The following is a 15,522-nucleotide window of genomic DNA, read 5'->3' as shown; positions in this document are numbered from 1 at the left end:
GAGGACCTAGTGATGGGACACTGGCCTCTGGAGTTATTTCAATGTCACTCTCCAAGATGCTTATTTTAGAAAGGTCTCAAGTGAAAAGAGGCACTAATTCAAACAGCTAACTGTAGTATTGCAGCTTGAGGGCCAGCCATTGATGCACAATCCCTGGACATGGGCTGTTCTCATCCAGCTGAGGATGCAGGAGCAGGGCCATCTGATCAGAGGCTGTGCTTGAAAGGTTTATATTCTGAAGAGGCACCAGAGCAAGTGACAGGAGTGTTGTTAGAGTTCAACACCGAGTCAAGAGCTTCAGTGCAGTGTAGTGAATGTCCAAATTGTGCTGTGCCTTTAATTAGGATCAATTACATTTCCAACATGCTCTTGGTCTCCTGGGTCCAACAGAAAAATACACAGAAAATGTGAACAATTAGTGAAAGGATAAAGTCTAAAAGACATCACAGTTACCGAAAGGAGAGGAAGAGCACATTCAGCAGAACAGGTCAAGTCCCAAATGCTCACACATACACATTCAAACTAAAGACCAGAGACCAAAGCAAAAACCTAGAACTGGCAGGCAAGGAATCAAGGATAAAAACCGTCTCACAATAAAGAGGGTGAGATTATTGGAGAAACAAATTCAAATGGCGAAAGAAATAGAAAAATTACGAAAAGAAACTAAATGAGGGAAGCAACGACCTTATTTCTGGTCAGTGAGTAGTTTACCTTTTCGACTTGCTTCTGGTTTCCTGTGGATTGAACACGCTCAGCACTCTGCTCAGCCTCATCTGCTTCTTTACATTTCTGTTCATAGCATTTCTTTGACTGCAAAGTTAGACAAGACAGGTCAAGAGACATGACCATCAGGATGGCTTGGCTGGTGTCAAAGTAGTGTCCCATCATTCAGTTTGATGTTGGTATTGACCAGGTAGCTAACTACCTCCATCAGCAGGCTACAGCTCACACCCTGACACAAAAACACCTCCCCAAAACACATACATACCTTAGCAAGTGGTGAACTGCATCAACTGGAAGTATCCAGTTTTATTGGATTTCAGGTGCTGTGGCTGACTGTAGCTCCTTCATATTAGGGGAAAGTGGGGAAAATGGAGCCATGCTCCCATTCCTGATCACCATCTATCCAACCTCCCACTCCTCTATACTCCAGCAAATAGTGCCTCAAAATTATTCAGTTTCTGCTTATAATCCCTCATCCCAGGGATTGCTCTGATGAATTTACACCGTACTGTCACCAAGGTAAGCATATCCTTCCTTAGGAGATATACAATTAGGCCCACTCTCCTAATCTATGGTCATTGCTCCATAATATTCTCCCTCCAAGTTTTTATCCAATTCTTCTTTAAAAAGATAATTAATAACGAAGTAAGTAGCTTTCTTAAAATACTACAACTTTTTGAACTAATTGCTATAAATGCACATTCTTTGAGTTTGTTGTCCTTTATCCAAAAAAAATCCCTTCGATGGAGTCCGTTTTGTCAACTGCCCCACAATGTTTTGCTTACGTCAAGTGTCTTCTTATACAAAGCCACTTTGCTCTTCTGAACACGGTCCATGGCATTTTCATACTGTTGGTAAAACGTGCTGAGGTTAGTTTAATTTGTGAAAATAAAAATGACCAGAGCAGATCACTTTGTCAGGTTGCTGACCTCAAATAGAATCAATACCCTACCCTCCAACCAGGACAGATTATTAAAAAGCTGTAGTGATTGGAACCATGGCCAGATTAGATTCCCTACAGTGTGGAAACAGGCCATTCGGCCCAACAAGTCCACAATGACCCTTTGAAGAGTAACCCCTCCCAAACCCATTTCCCTCTGACTAATGCACCTTACACTATGGGCAATTTAGTATAGCTAGTTCACCTGACCTGCACATCTTTGGACTGTGGGAGGAAACCGGAACATCTGGAGGAAACCCACACAGACATGAGGAGAATGTGCAACCTCCACACAGTCGCCCAAGGCTGGAATCAAGCCTGGGACCCTGGTACTGTGAGGCACCCAGTGCTAACCACTGACCCACCGTGCCAGGTGGATCTCGGCCCAGGTTAACAACCCTCAGCTAATCAGGGAGCCCTGGCTGAGAGATGTAAACAGAAAATAGGGTCCCTGTTGTGGCACAGTGGTAATGCCCCTACCCCTGAAGTGGGGGGCCTGGGTTCAAATCCCACCTGATCAAAGAGGAGATAACATCTCTGAACACGTTGATTAGAAAAAAATAGGTTCAGTTTAAAAAAAAAAACTGGGTTTGAATTGTTGCGTAAATAGTATTACACAGAGGGTGGCTAACAAATAAAACTCTTATAAATAGGAGGCTTCAGAAAGTCTCCTCAGTCTCGGGACTGGCTGAGCTGGCTGGTCACAGCCCATGTAAATAAGGAGTGACTTGGTGACAGGATAATCGGTCTCTGTTATTTTAAAAGCCTTCATCAATATGAACATTTCCCCTCTCATTCACACATTCCTCTACCATTTAAACAAATTGTGAACCCCTCATCAATTTTACATAAAGTTAGAGACAGTGGGACCAACAACCATCCTGGAATTGCAAAACCCATTGGGAATTTCAGAATTAAATCCATCCATAGCAAGAGCTGAAATTTTTTTCATTCATTCACGAGATGGGAGTGTCACTGGCTGCACCTGCATTTATTGCTTGTCCCCAGTTTCCCTTCCAGAAGTTAGCAGTGAACTGATTTCTTAAAATCACTGCAGACCTTAATAGTACTGTTAAGGAGGGAGCTCCAGGATTTGGACCCAGTAATAGTGAGGGAACGAGCAACACATTTCCAAATCAGGATAGTGATTGGTTTGGATAGGATGGTGGCCCTATGGATCGGTTGCTCTTATCCTTCTAGATGAAAGTGCTCACCCATTCGGAAGGTTAGCAAAATTAGATACCATAAATTTCCAATTGGATTTTTTTTCTTTTCCAAATAATCATCTCGTTCATTCCCAGTAGAAATCCCAAGAATCAGGCTAATGGTCCTTTGATTCCGGACACACACAGACACACAGACACACACAGACACAGCATTTATTGCCCATTCCTAAATCACGCAGAGATCAGAGACTGAACCCCATCACTGTGGGTCTGGAGTCACATGTAGGCCAGACCATGTAAGGACAGTAGATTTTTGTTCCTAAAAGAGCATTATTAACCAGAAGATTTCATTTTACCAAACCCCCAACAATTCAAATACCAATAGGATTCAAACCCAGCTCCCAGGGACATTACCTGGGTCAAACTGTAACACCACCACCTTCCTTCTACAACAGTCTGTCACATCAGAGCTAGATCGGGGAGGGAGACAGCACTTGAATTCAGTCATTTCTGCTCTGAAAATGTGTTTATGTCTGCATCTATTGAAAATAGAGGTGGTTCAGCTCTCCTGAATGGGTCATTAAACCCCACTATCTCAGACTATTTTAGGGATAGGTACCAGGAATTTTTAAAAACCGACAGAACTGAATCCTGACAAGAGATGGTGCCTTTAGAAAAGTCAGAAGTCAAGCAACACCAGATTATAGTCAGACAGGTTTATTTGAAATCTGCACTGCAAAAGCTTGTGATTTCAAGTAAACCTGTCTGATTATAACCTGATGTCGTGTGACTTCTGACATTGTCCACTCCAGTCCAACACCGGCACCTCCACATGGCCTTTAGTAAAGGCAGCTTTTAAAACAAAAAAGGGGGAAAAAACCTGACAATTTACAAACCTGAATTCAGGCTTGAACTGATCTCTCAACACTCAAACAGGTCAAGCTTTCAAGACAAGCTAGAGTTCAGGTCATGAAAGATTAACTTCATTTTATGTAAAAAGCCTGTGGTTTTACATTTCCTTTTCAGCAAGAACAAAAACACATTGTTCAGGTCAGATTCTTTGTCCCCAGAGTGCTTCAAATGACCGACAGACATTTCAAACATCATTTTCAGATATTTATCTGGCAAGGACTATGCAGATTTTGAATGAAAAAAATCTTGCAATGCTCCTACAGGAACATGTGGGGCTTTTTCAAATTCCAAACAAAGTGCAATCTGTCAATATTAAGTAGCTCTGACAATGATACAAGCACAGTGTAATTCACACCGTTCTTAAAAAGAAGTGTCCTGTCATCTGTTATCACACACTCGTCATTCTTACCTTCTTCCTCGTCTCCTTCTGCCTCTCCCTGAAATCTTCCAGGCGTTTTGCCTCATCCTTTAACGTGACTGCCAGCTGAATGTGTAGATTTCCAATGTTTTCCAATTCTGAAACAAAATATGCACTCTGTCTACTCTATGCAATCAACAAAAATTAAAGAATTGGTAGATCACCTTACTCCTCAAATACACTCCTAATGGACAGTTTCTTCTGATATTGTTGGGGATTACAGGGGGAGATGTTTGAATTTAGTGCTAGAGTGTCCATCTGAGTCACACTGAATGGAAGCACCCATGACTGAACCGTGTTGTGGTTTGACCTTGACCAGTTGCTCACACAAATAGTCACACTGCCCTCGGGTGTCACCCTCACCGCTGCCCAGTAAACTCAAGCACACGTGAAAAGCCGCTCACAGCAAAGTGGTACCTTCTTGCTCCAGCTGATTTGCTACTTAATGCACCGGTCCATTAAAAGACAAATGGTATTTGGGGGTAGAATTAGGAAAATTAGAGTTCCTACAGTGTGGAAATAGGCCTTGCGGCCCAACAAGTCCACACCAACCCTCCGGGAACTATCTCACCCAGACCCATTACACTACCCTATTACTCTACATTTTCCTTGACTAATGCACCTAATCTACACATCCCTGGACTCTATGGGGCAAGTTAGCATAGCCAATCCACCCTTAGCTGCACAGTTTTAGGCTGTGGGAGGAAACCAGAGCACCCAGAGGAAACCCACGCAGGCACTTGGAGAATGTTTGTGCAAACTCTACACAGACAGACAGTCACCAGAGGCTGGAAATGAACCTGGGTCTCTGGCGCTGTGAGGCAGCAGTTTTAACCACTGAGTCACCGTGCCACCCAGTTTGGTAAACAAAATCCCAATCAGATTTCACTGGGGAAATCAGAATGTCTTGAGGCTATATGTACATACCTGGTTCTACCACACTGCCAGCAAAGTCACTGCAGCTTAATGGGGTGATACATTGGCTCAGTGGTCAGCACTGCTGCCTCACAACAGCAGGGACCGTGGTTCGATTCCACCGTCAGGTGACGGTGTGGAGTTTGTATGCTCTCCCAGTGTCTGCGTGGGTTTCCTCTAGGTGCTCAGATTTCCTTGCACAGTCCAAAGGTGTGCAGGTTATAGTGGATTGGCCATGGGAAATTGCCCATAGTGTCCAGGGATGTACAGGCTGGATGGATTATTCATAGGAAATGCAAAGTTACAGGGATATGGCAATGGGGTGGCTCTAGGGATGCTCGGTGTGTGTCAGTGTGGACTTGATGGGGTGAATGGCCTGCTTCCGCACTGTAGGGATTCTGTGATTCAGCCCATTAGGCCTGTGCTGGAGGGCTGACCTGGTTCGATTATGGGGAATCTTTTTGACACCAAGGAGATTTTAATTCCTAATTTTCAATGAGGGCCAGGAAAGCAATATTAGACAAAAGTGGGAAAAGCACAGCAGGTCAGGCAGCATCTGAGGAACAAGAGAATCAACGTTTCAGGCATAAGCCCTTCATCAGTAATGAGGCTTGTGGTCAGAGGGCTGAGAGATAAATGGGAGAGGGGTGGGGCTTAAGGGGGGGGGTTCAAAAAGGTAGCTGGGAATGCAGTAGGTAGATGAATGTGGGGGAAAAGGTGATGAATCGGAGAGGAGGGTGGAGAGGATAGATGGGAAAGGTGATGGACAGGTTGAGAGGGTGGCACCGTTTCCTTCGCCCCTACCTCCATTTACCTAACATATTCCCAATTGCCTTACCCCAGCCCCACTAGCCTCATCCCTGATGAAGGGCTTATGCCCAAAACACTGACTCTCCTGCTCCTCGGATGCTACCTGACCTGCTGTGCTTTTCCAGCACCACACTCCCAACTCCAATCTCTAACATCTGAAGTCCTCACTTTCTCCCAAAAGTGGGAAAACATTATTTTCCATCAGGGATTTAAAAAGTAAATATTCAGAGTGTCGAAGCTTGTTTTTTTAAAACAACGTTGGATTCCTTGTGGTGAAGGTCCAATAAAACCAAGAAAAGGATTCAAAATTATTGTCTTTTTAGCATGAGTTTCATTTTTGGGGAGTGGGGTGCGAATGAATTGGCAAAGGGGTGTTTGAGACAAAGGGAAAAACAGATGAATCTCTTAGATTTAATAACTTTGCACAGTTCCTGAAAATGTTCTTATTTTAGTCTCAAAAGTTCTGATGACACCTATAACCCACCCCAAGCTGAACTTGGTGATTTATGTCATGTAAAGATAAGGAAGCCAACATTAGCTGAGACAAGCAAAATAAGTGCAAATTGATAATACAAATCCTCCAAGACTCAAGAGCTTCTGGTGTGTAAGGATTAAGAATGCATCGTGGTGCCCTTGGCTTCCTCAGTTGCTCTTGGTCAGAAGGTTGCACATTCAGATATCCACACAAGGGCTCAAGTCATAAAGATTCCATTGGTGAACACAGGGGCAGGAGGAGGCCATATAGCCCCTCAAACCTGCTCCACAATTCAACGAGATCATGGTTGATCTCTTACCTCAATGTAACGTTTTCACACTATTCCCATACCCCTTTGATATATTTAATACATAGACAGAGATCTTTTGATCTGCCTTAGACTCGGCCAATGATTGAGCTTCCACAGTCCTCTGGGGAGAGAGAATCCCAAAAATATTTACCACCCTCTGAGTGAAGAAATTCTGCCTCATGTCAACACATGATTCAGAGACTGTGTCTCCTGGTTCTGGATCTCCCATCCGGGGCAATATTCCGTATCTACTCTAGAATTTTGAGTGTTTCAGCAAGATCATCGGTGCAGTTTCATGTATGTGATCAGGGTAACCAAGCCCTGCAGCTCATAGTAACTGGATGTGAGATACACGGGATAAATAAAAATAACCATTCCTGGTTCAAGGTGATACTTACATCTGAGCAAATGGATATCATTAGAAGAATCCCATAAAAAAGGTAAAAGTAAATGTATATGACAAATACAGATTCCAATCTCTGCTACTTACGTTGCTTTAGACTGTCAAATGCTATTCGTAGAGTACTGAAAAAGAAACCAGAGGAGACTTCATCAATAAAAAAAGATATATGCCTTAAAAACTTAACTCTTTTGCCAAGCTTCTGCCTAACATTTCTTTATGCAGCTGAGTGTCAAATTCTGTCAGATATTGCTCTAGTGAATCACCCTGAAAATATATAATTGTATCAAAAGCACGGCAGGAGCTTAATGTGTTTTTTTTAAAGCTTAGTACATTTTTCAATTAATCAAATCCTTTCCACCTTTTCCCTAATGAGGGGACTATTCTTTTTACAGTAAAGCTCTCTCAGTTTAACACAGAATCCCTACAATGTGGAAGCAGGTCATTTGGCCCATCGTATCCACGTTGCCCCTGCAAAGAGCATCCAACCCAGACCTCCCCCGCCTTATCCTATCCATGTAATTCTGCATTTCTCATGGCTAATCCATTTACTCTGCACAAAAGATTAAGCGTTGACTATGTAGTGTGCGTAATGTGACTTTGTGATTGGTAACTCTTGTTTCCGGCTTTTGATCTTATTTGTTGAAGGGAATGTGGGTGCCACTGACAGGAATGAGCAATAAATGCTGGCCCAAACTGCTATGGAGAAGGTGATGGTGAGCTATCTCCTTGAATTACTGCAGGTTACCTGCGGTTAGATAGGAGTGCAAGGTATTTGATCCACTGACACTGAAGGAGCAGTGATATGGTTCCAAATCAGGATGACATGGGACTTGGTGGTGGTGTTCCTCTCTACCTACTCCCCTTACTCTTCCAGGATGGTCATACATTTCAGGGTTAGAAGTCCACATCAGGATGGGACCACATCATCACGTCTCACACACGTGAGGACAGAGGTCTTGCATGGTTATAAAGTGTTGCCCTTTAGAGGGGATTTCAAGGTAAGGCCTTGTCTACCTGCTCCCAGTGAAGATGGGGATGATGTTGAGGAAGTGCGGGACCAAATGGGCAGACGACATTTTTCATCTGAGCTCATCTGGTGTTATCTTGGGAGAGGGCTGCCATTCCCAGCTTACGACAGCAGTACAGTTCTACACTTAAACCTGTTTCAGCAGGTCATACACATTAGTAAGTACCCAGAGACCTGGACAGCATGGTAGCTCAGCGGTTAGTACTGCTGCTTCACAGTGCCTGGGACCCAGGTTTGATTCTACCCTCAGGTGGCTTTCTTCTTGCATCGGTGCGAGTTTCCTCCAGGTACTCTGGTTTCCTCCCACAGCCCAAAGACCAACAGATTAGATTGGATTCCCTACAATATGTAAACAGGCCATTTTGCCCAAAAAGTCCACACTGACCCTCGAAAGGGTAACCCTCCCAGACCCATTCCCCTATCCTATATTTATCCCTGACTAATGCACTTAACACTATGGGCAATTTAGCAAGGCCAATTCACCTGACCTGCACATCTTTGGACTGTGGGAGGAAACCGGAGCACCCGGAGGAAACCCACGCAGACACGGGGAGAATGTGCAAGACAGTCGCCCAAGGTGGGAATCGAATCCAGGTCTCTGGCACTGTGAGGTCGCAGTGCTAGCCACTGAGCCACTGTACCACCTTAATGATGTATACTAAATTTCCCATTGTGTTCAGGAACGCGCAGGCTCAGTGGATTAGCCAGGCAAAATGCAGGGTTACAAGGAGAGGGTAGGCAGCTGGATGGGATGCTCTTCAGAGGGTCCTAAATCCTTCTAAACTATTTGTTAAACCACTCCCTACCATTGAACTCCAAATTCTCACCATTCTTTGAACGGGGAGGATTATTGGTAAGGGGGAGACAAAAAAAAAAATCAACTTTTGTGCAGTGAAGACTGGTTAATGTTGTCCAGTTTGATTCATGTTGGAGTCAGTTTTACAGCACAGAAAGAGATCCTTCAACCCGTTAGACTGAAGGGTCTGTTTCTGTGCAGTACATCTCTATGACTATGTCTGTGCCACTCTTCAAACATCCATCCATTCATTCATTCTAATCCTATTTACTGCACATGACACCTAGCCTTGTAGCTACTGCATTTCAAATGCTCATCTGAATACATCTGAAAAGTCTTGATAGTTCTTGCCTCTCACCATCCTTTCAGCCAGTGAGTTCCAGACCACCACCCACTAGGTGAAAACTTTTGCCTTGAATAAGCTCTAAACCTCTTGTTCCTGTGTCCTCTGGTTATTGACCCCTTTACTTGGGAAGAATTTCTCTCTCTTTATGTTCCTCAGAGCTATGTTCACTTCGATTGGATTCCTCCCTGCCCCCTCCAGAGCTTGGTCTGCTCCAAAGAAAACCAGCCCAGTCTGTCTAGTCTCTTTTCAGGGATTAATTTCTCCAGCCCAGGCAACATCCTGATGAATCACTTCTGCACCCTCTCTAGTGCAATGACATCCTTCTTATGGTGTAGTGATCAGAACTGTACACAGTACTCCAGCCTAACTGGTTGCTGGGAATTCATTAGAAAGGCCGGTGTGTACTCTGCAACTGGGAAGTTCTTGCAACACCGTGGGTAGCGTCCCTGCCTCTGAGCTAGGAGAAAGTGAGGACTGCAGATAGAAGCTCTGAGATAGGAAGCTCCAGGTTGGAGTCCCACACCAGGGACTTGGTCATATAAAGGTACGTTCACAATACAGCCAAACAGGTCAATGACACATCCTTCAAACGACATCTACTGATAACAGGCTAGTGACAAATTTCAGAAAACAATTAGCTCTGGAAGCAATGTTACCATCTAATGCAGTCTGAAGGGATGTGCAAGACCCATTGGAACAAGGGAGCAGACAATGGATATTTTAATTAAAAGGTCAATTGGGCACAAATTGTTATATAAAAATGTCAGGAGCTGGTAAACAGTGACTCATGTAGTGTGCTTAACAGATATCAAGTGCTCACTAAAAAGTGTGAACCTGGATTCAGTTCAAAACCATTTCTGTTGTAAAACACTACGAACACGCTTTGTCAGCTTCACACAATGCGACGTGTTAAAAGAAAGAATGAGAAGCGTACTTGATAGCAGTATTAGACAAAAAAAAACAAACAACAGTCCTTCAAAAAGGATCTCTGAACCCAGAACATTAACTCTGCTTTTACTCCACAAATGTTGCCAGACCTGTGGAGTTTCACAGTAATTTGTTTTGTTTCATAATTTCCAACATCTGCAGTCCTTTTGGTTTTTTGACTAGTATGAGGCAGTCTCATTAATAAAATGTGAAACATTAGGAAAGGGTGTGTGATAACTGGGTCGTTGAGTTAGCTTCAGTCCTCACTAGGAGAGTTACTTACTCAGAGAGCTGGAGCTGGGAGACAGTTTCAACTTCACAAATTTCAAAACAATAATAAAAAAAAAGTGGGGTCACTTTAAAAACACAACCAGATCCTGCAGAGCTTCCTTATTTCTAACTATTGACCCCATGGGCACTTACTTCACCAAAACAGTAATTTTCAACTCCCTTCCTGTGAGATAGGGTTCAATTCCGATACGGATGGAATTTCTCCAAATCCTGGGGACCTGTGCCCCAAATTCCAAAAGACAGCATTGAGTAACAACAATAAACAGTGGGCTAATATTTTTTAAAAAGTAGTTTTTCTTTTAAAAAAAAGAAAAGTTGCCATAGTTCCAGAGGATCGTAGGGCTGCTTAGAGAGAGATGACTGGTGATGGTTTGACCTGGGGTCACCATGCCTCAGGAAAAGGGGTGAAGTTGAGAAGGGGGAACCGCCACGGTAACCCTAGCCAGTAATGGGAGAGGTGTCAGTTAGCTGGATTGCAATATATAGCAGAAGGCAACAGAGAGAGTTTAATTCCCATACTAACTGAGGTTACCACAAAGACCCCATTCTCACTGCTCCCCTGAGGCATGGGTGACCTTTGGGTTAAACCCAATCACCAATGACCCCTTCCTGAGAAGACAGAGTGGGACTAGCAACAGGCACAACTGATCACTGAAATCCAACCCACTGCTCCCACTTTCTTCCAATATCCTTTGATCTCTCTAGCCCTAGGAACTATATCTATACCTTGCTTAAATATCGGACGGACGTCTGACATTTTCAGGAATCCTCATTTCGGAAACTTGTTTTTAGTTTGTCACAGGATCACTCTGTCGCCCTGATCAGTCAAATTATGGGATGCCTGAAAAGCCAAATTTATCTGAAGCTGGCAATCCGGAATGCATAGAGTAGAAAAACAAACCAGAGGTGGGAAATCCAGAGATGGAAATTACAGCAATGTTACAGCAGGTAAACCTGTGGGAAAGCAGGGCATGGCTTCACCAGACAAACCAAGATCACGTAGGAGTGGGCCATTCGGCCCCTTGAGCCTGCTCCACCATTCATTGCAATCATGGCTAATCTGATGTCTATTATGTCCACTCTCCCTCCTGATCAATAATCTACCACTATCAACTTTAGGTTAGCATTCTGGAGACAAGTTCAAATCTCACCAATTGAGCTGGCATGTTTAAATGGAATTAAACCAGTAAATCTGGAGTTAATAGCTAATCATTATTCTTGGTGAATAATGAAGCTACTGGCTAGATAATGTACCAGGTGGGTTGTAGGATTATTACAAGGGCTCATGTTACACAATGACCGTGTCCCTACCTCAGCTCCACAGTTGTGATATAACATGCCTAAACAGGTTGACTAAAATATCTATAAATCCATCGGTTTCAGTAATGCTCTTTGGAGAGAAGACTAGACTCCAGACTCATGCCACTGTGGTTAACTCTTAAATGCCCTCAGAAATGGTGGTGGCCAGCCACTTTGTTGTTGGCACCTCAATACCACATTCTCCTGGGTAATAAATGTCCTTTAGGGAAGGAAATTGGCCATCCTTACCTGGTCTGGCCTACATGTAACTCCAGACTCACAGCAATGTGGTTGATTCTCAATTGTCCTCTGGACAATTAAGGATGGGCAATAAGAACATGAGTACCAAGAGCAGGAGTAGGCCATGTGGTCCCTTGAGCCTGCTCTGCCATTCAATATGATCATGGCTGATGTTTTCCTGGACTCCGCTCCACTTACCTGTCCTCTTAGGATAACTCTTAATTCTTTCCGTTCAAAAAAATCTTAACATTTACTGAGGAAGCCTCAACCACTTCACTAGGTAGGGAATTCCATAGATTACCCAGAGGATTGCCAAAGAAATTCCTTCTCAATTCAGTCCTAAATCTGCTCCCCCTAATTTCGCTCTCTTGTCAGAGTTTCACCTGTGAGTGTCTATCTTATCTATACCCTTAATAATTTTATGTTTCTGTAAGATCCCCCCTCATTCTTCTAAATTCTAGTGAATATAATCCCAGTCTACTCAGTCGGTCCTCATAAGCCAAACCCCTCAACTCCGAAATCAACCTAGTGAACCTCCTCTATACCCCCTCCAATGCCAGTACATCCCTTCTCAAGTAAGGAGACCAAAACTGCTCGCAGTACTCCACGTGTGGCCTCACCAGCACCCTATACAGCTGCAACATAACCTCCCAGCTTTTAAACTCAATAAATGCTGGCCTAGCTAGTGACACCCTCATCCTGTGAATTAATTTTAAAAATGCTAGCCAACCAGTATCCATTCGATAGAATTATGGCTAATCATCCAACTCAGTCTCCACAGAATATCATAGAATCCCTACAGTGTGTATTTCTTCCAATATCCTTTGGACTCTCTAGCCCTAGGAACTATATCTATACCTTTCTTAAAAGCCTTCAATGTTTTAGCCTCAATAGTTTCCTTAGGCAGAGAGAATTCCAAAGGCTCACCACTGAGTGAACAAAATTTCCCCACCAACTCTCTCCTGAAAAGCCTATACCTTATCCTTAGACTGTGACTCCTAGTTCTGGACTCCCCAGTTAAATTGGGAACATCCTTCCTGTATCTACCCAGTCTAAGCCTGATCGAATTTTATAGGTTGTTATATGAGATTCCCCACTCATTCTATTAAACTGCAGTGAATACACAAACAAAAAGCTGGTGCAGGAGTAGGCCATTCGGCCCTTCAAGCCTGCTCTAACATTTAAGAAGATCATAATCATGCAATTTCAGTATCCCACTCCTGCTGTCTCTCCATACCCCTTGATCCCTTTAGCTGCAAGGGCTACATCCAACTCCCTCTTGAATATAACTAACAAACTGGTCCCAACAGCTTCCTGTGGGAAAGAATTCCCCAGGTTCACAACTCCGAGTGAAGAAATTCTTCCTCAACTCAATCCTAAATGGCTTACCCCTTATTCTTAGACTGTGACCTCTAGTTCTGGAACTTCCTCAACATCAGGAATGTTCTTCCAGCATCTAGCTTGTCCAGCCCCATCAGGATTTTATGTTTCTATGAGATTCCCCCACGTCCCATTCTTCTAAATTTCAGTGAGTTCAAACCCAGTTGATCCAGACTTTCTTCACATCAGTCCTGCCATCCCAGGAATCAGTCCGGTGAACCTTCGCTGGACTCCCTCAATAGCAAAGAAGATCCTTCTTCAGACTAGGAGACCAAAACTGCACACAATACAAGGTGTGGCCTTACCGATATAGTCCTAACCACCTCAGTATCACTGTTCCAGGAATCAATCTGGTAAACCTCCTTTGTACTCCCTCAATAGACATAACATCCTTCTTCAGATTAAAAACTGCAAACAATACTCCAGCTACTCCAAATACATATCACTGCCCGAACATTCAATGCAATGGGTCACATTATCATCATTAGGATTTTTGATCCTGAATATTAGTCTATTCCTACTCTGAAGCTTCTGTATTGGACCTTGAAGTCCAATATTATGTGCCAGAGTTTAAAAAAAAACATTTTTACACGGTTATCCTCCGTCTGCTTTGGAAACTTTAACTGGAAACAAGTGTGTTTTCTGAGAAAATATTTGCATTTAATTTACATAAACCACAAAAAGAACTTGGAAGCAAGTCATTTAAAAAAGGCTCAATCACAGTGAAATTTCCATTGAGTGAGTTTCATAGAAGGAAATGTTCAAATAGTGTTCATTCTCTTCATAAACAAGATTTTGTTCATGACTTTTCCATTAACCTGGGTTACTAGGTTATAAAATGGCACTCATTTCCTCCTGTATAAATAATCTGAAATGTTTTAAAGCAGCTAAAAATGTGAGTTTAATAAGCTTCATAGAGATGGAGGATTGGTCTTTTGGAGAAGTCCATAAGATATAGGAGCAGGAGTGAGCCATTTGGCCCAGCAGTTCTGCTCCGCCATTCAACGGGTTCATGGCTGATCTGGTAATCCTCAACTCCACGTTCCTGCTTTCACCACCTTGATTTGCCACAACATTTTCTGAAATTAATCAAAAGGCTTCATTTTCCTGCAAGTACCACTGATGATCAGACTGATCACTAGCCTTCTTACTTTCCCCTCATTGCTATCTGGTATTTGACCAGTTACTATGGTAATTCCCCATCATTCTTGCAGACTCTAGTGAATATAGTCCAAAGTGATCCAGTCTTTTCCCATCCATCAGTCCCACCATCTCCATCCAGTAAACCCTCTTTTTACTCCCTCAATAGGCAGAATTGATCGGTGAACGGTCTAAAGGGTGTGCATTCTGAGAGAATGACATCACCTGGCAATGTTCATGCCATTCTCTGGCTCATTTAACAAAGCAATATCTTGGCCAATCAGAGTCCACTTGCTAATTCTCTTCTCTCACAATATAAAACACTGTTCCCCTTTTCTTTTTACGAGAATACTAAAGTCAACATGAGTTCAAGATGAGAGATTTTGACAAGGTGTGTCTATTTTTAGCTGTACGCAGTTCTGTAGAGCCAAATAACAGTTTTATTTGTTCCAAAACATACTCTTTGACTGTCTTCAATCCTACCCCACATCAAAGATTAAGCAGTCAGCCTGTGTGAAAGACCCATCAATGACGTTTTTAAAAACATGAGTTGTAGGCAAGCATAAAGAGATAAGATGGTGCTTTCATGGCAAAGCGGAGTTCAATAATTCCCCCCCCCCCCCCCCCACCAAAATGTGTTCAAGCCTGCACTCTACCACTTCATGCTATAACCATTGATGACCTGTCCTACCCTCTCATTTGACTCAGTGGTTAGCATACTGATCTCCATGTCACAAGACACAAAAGTAGAAATTGCTGGAAAAACTTAGCAGGTCTGGCAGCACCTTTGGAGAGAAATCTGAGTTAAGGTTCCAATTCCAGTTCTGTGGAAGGGTCACTCAACTTGAATTGTCGACTATTTCTCTCCACAGATGCTGCCACACCTGCTGAGCTTTTCCAGCAATTTGTTTGTGTTTGATTTACAGCATTCGCATGTGTTTTGATTTTTATCCACCTCACAAGACTCTGGGTTCAAGTTCTGGAGCAGGACTTCCGTTCTTAAA

General features: G+C 43.2%; 1 protein-coding gene across 3 annotated transcripts in view; it reads right to left on the bottom strand.

Moving 5' to 3' along the window:
• The window catches only part of pstpip1a (proline-serine-threonine phosphatase interacting protein 1a), a 106,459-nt gene that overhangs the window by 38,597 nt on the left and 52,340 nt on the right, over positions 1-15,522 (bottom strand). For all 3 annotated transcript variants that reach the window (XM_043680393.1, XM_043680394.1, XM_043680395.1), the window contains exons 4-7: positions 7,160-7,194; positions 4,151-4,257; positions 1,509-1,571; positions 712-810 (exon numbers count right to left, since the gene is read on the bottom strand). In XM_043680393.1, the coding sequence (XP_043536328.1) occupies positions 712-810; positions 1,509-1,571; positions 4,151-4,257; positions 7,160-7,194 (304 nt within the window). The remainder of the gene's footprint in view (positions 1-711; positions 811-1,508; positions 1,572-4,150; positions 4,258-7,159; positions 7,195-15,522) is intronic.

Source organism: Chiloscyllium plagiosum, chromosome 40, assembly GCF_004010195.1.
Source record: "Chiloscyllium plagiosum isolate BGI_BamShark_2017 chromosome 40, ASM401019v2, whole genome shotgun sequence".
NCBI classification, from domain to species: domain Eukaryota; kingdom Metazoa; phylum Chordata; class Chondrichthyes; order Orectolobiformes; family Hemiscylliidae; genus Chiloscyllium; species Chiloscyllium plagiosum.
This window is presented reverse-complemented; position numbering and strand designations above follow the sequence as displayed.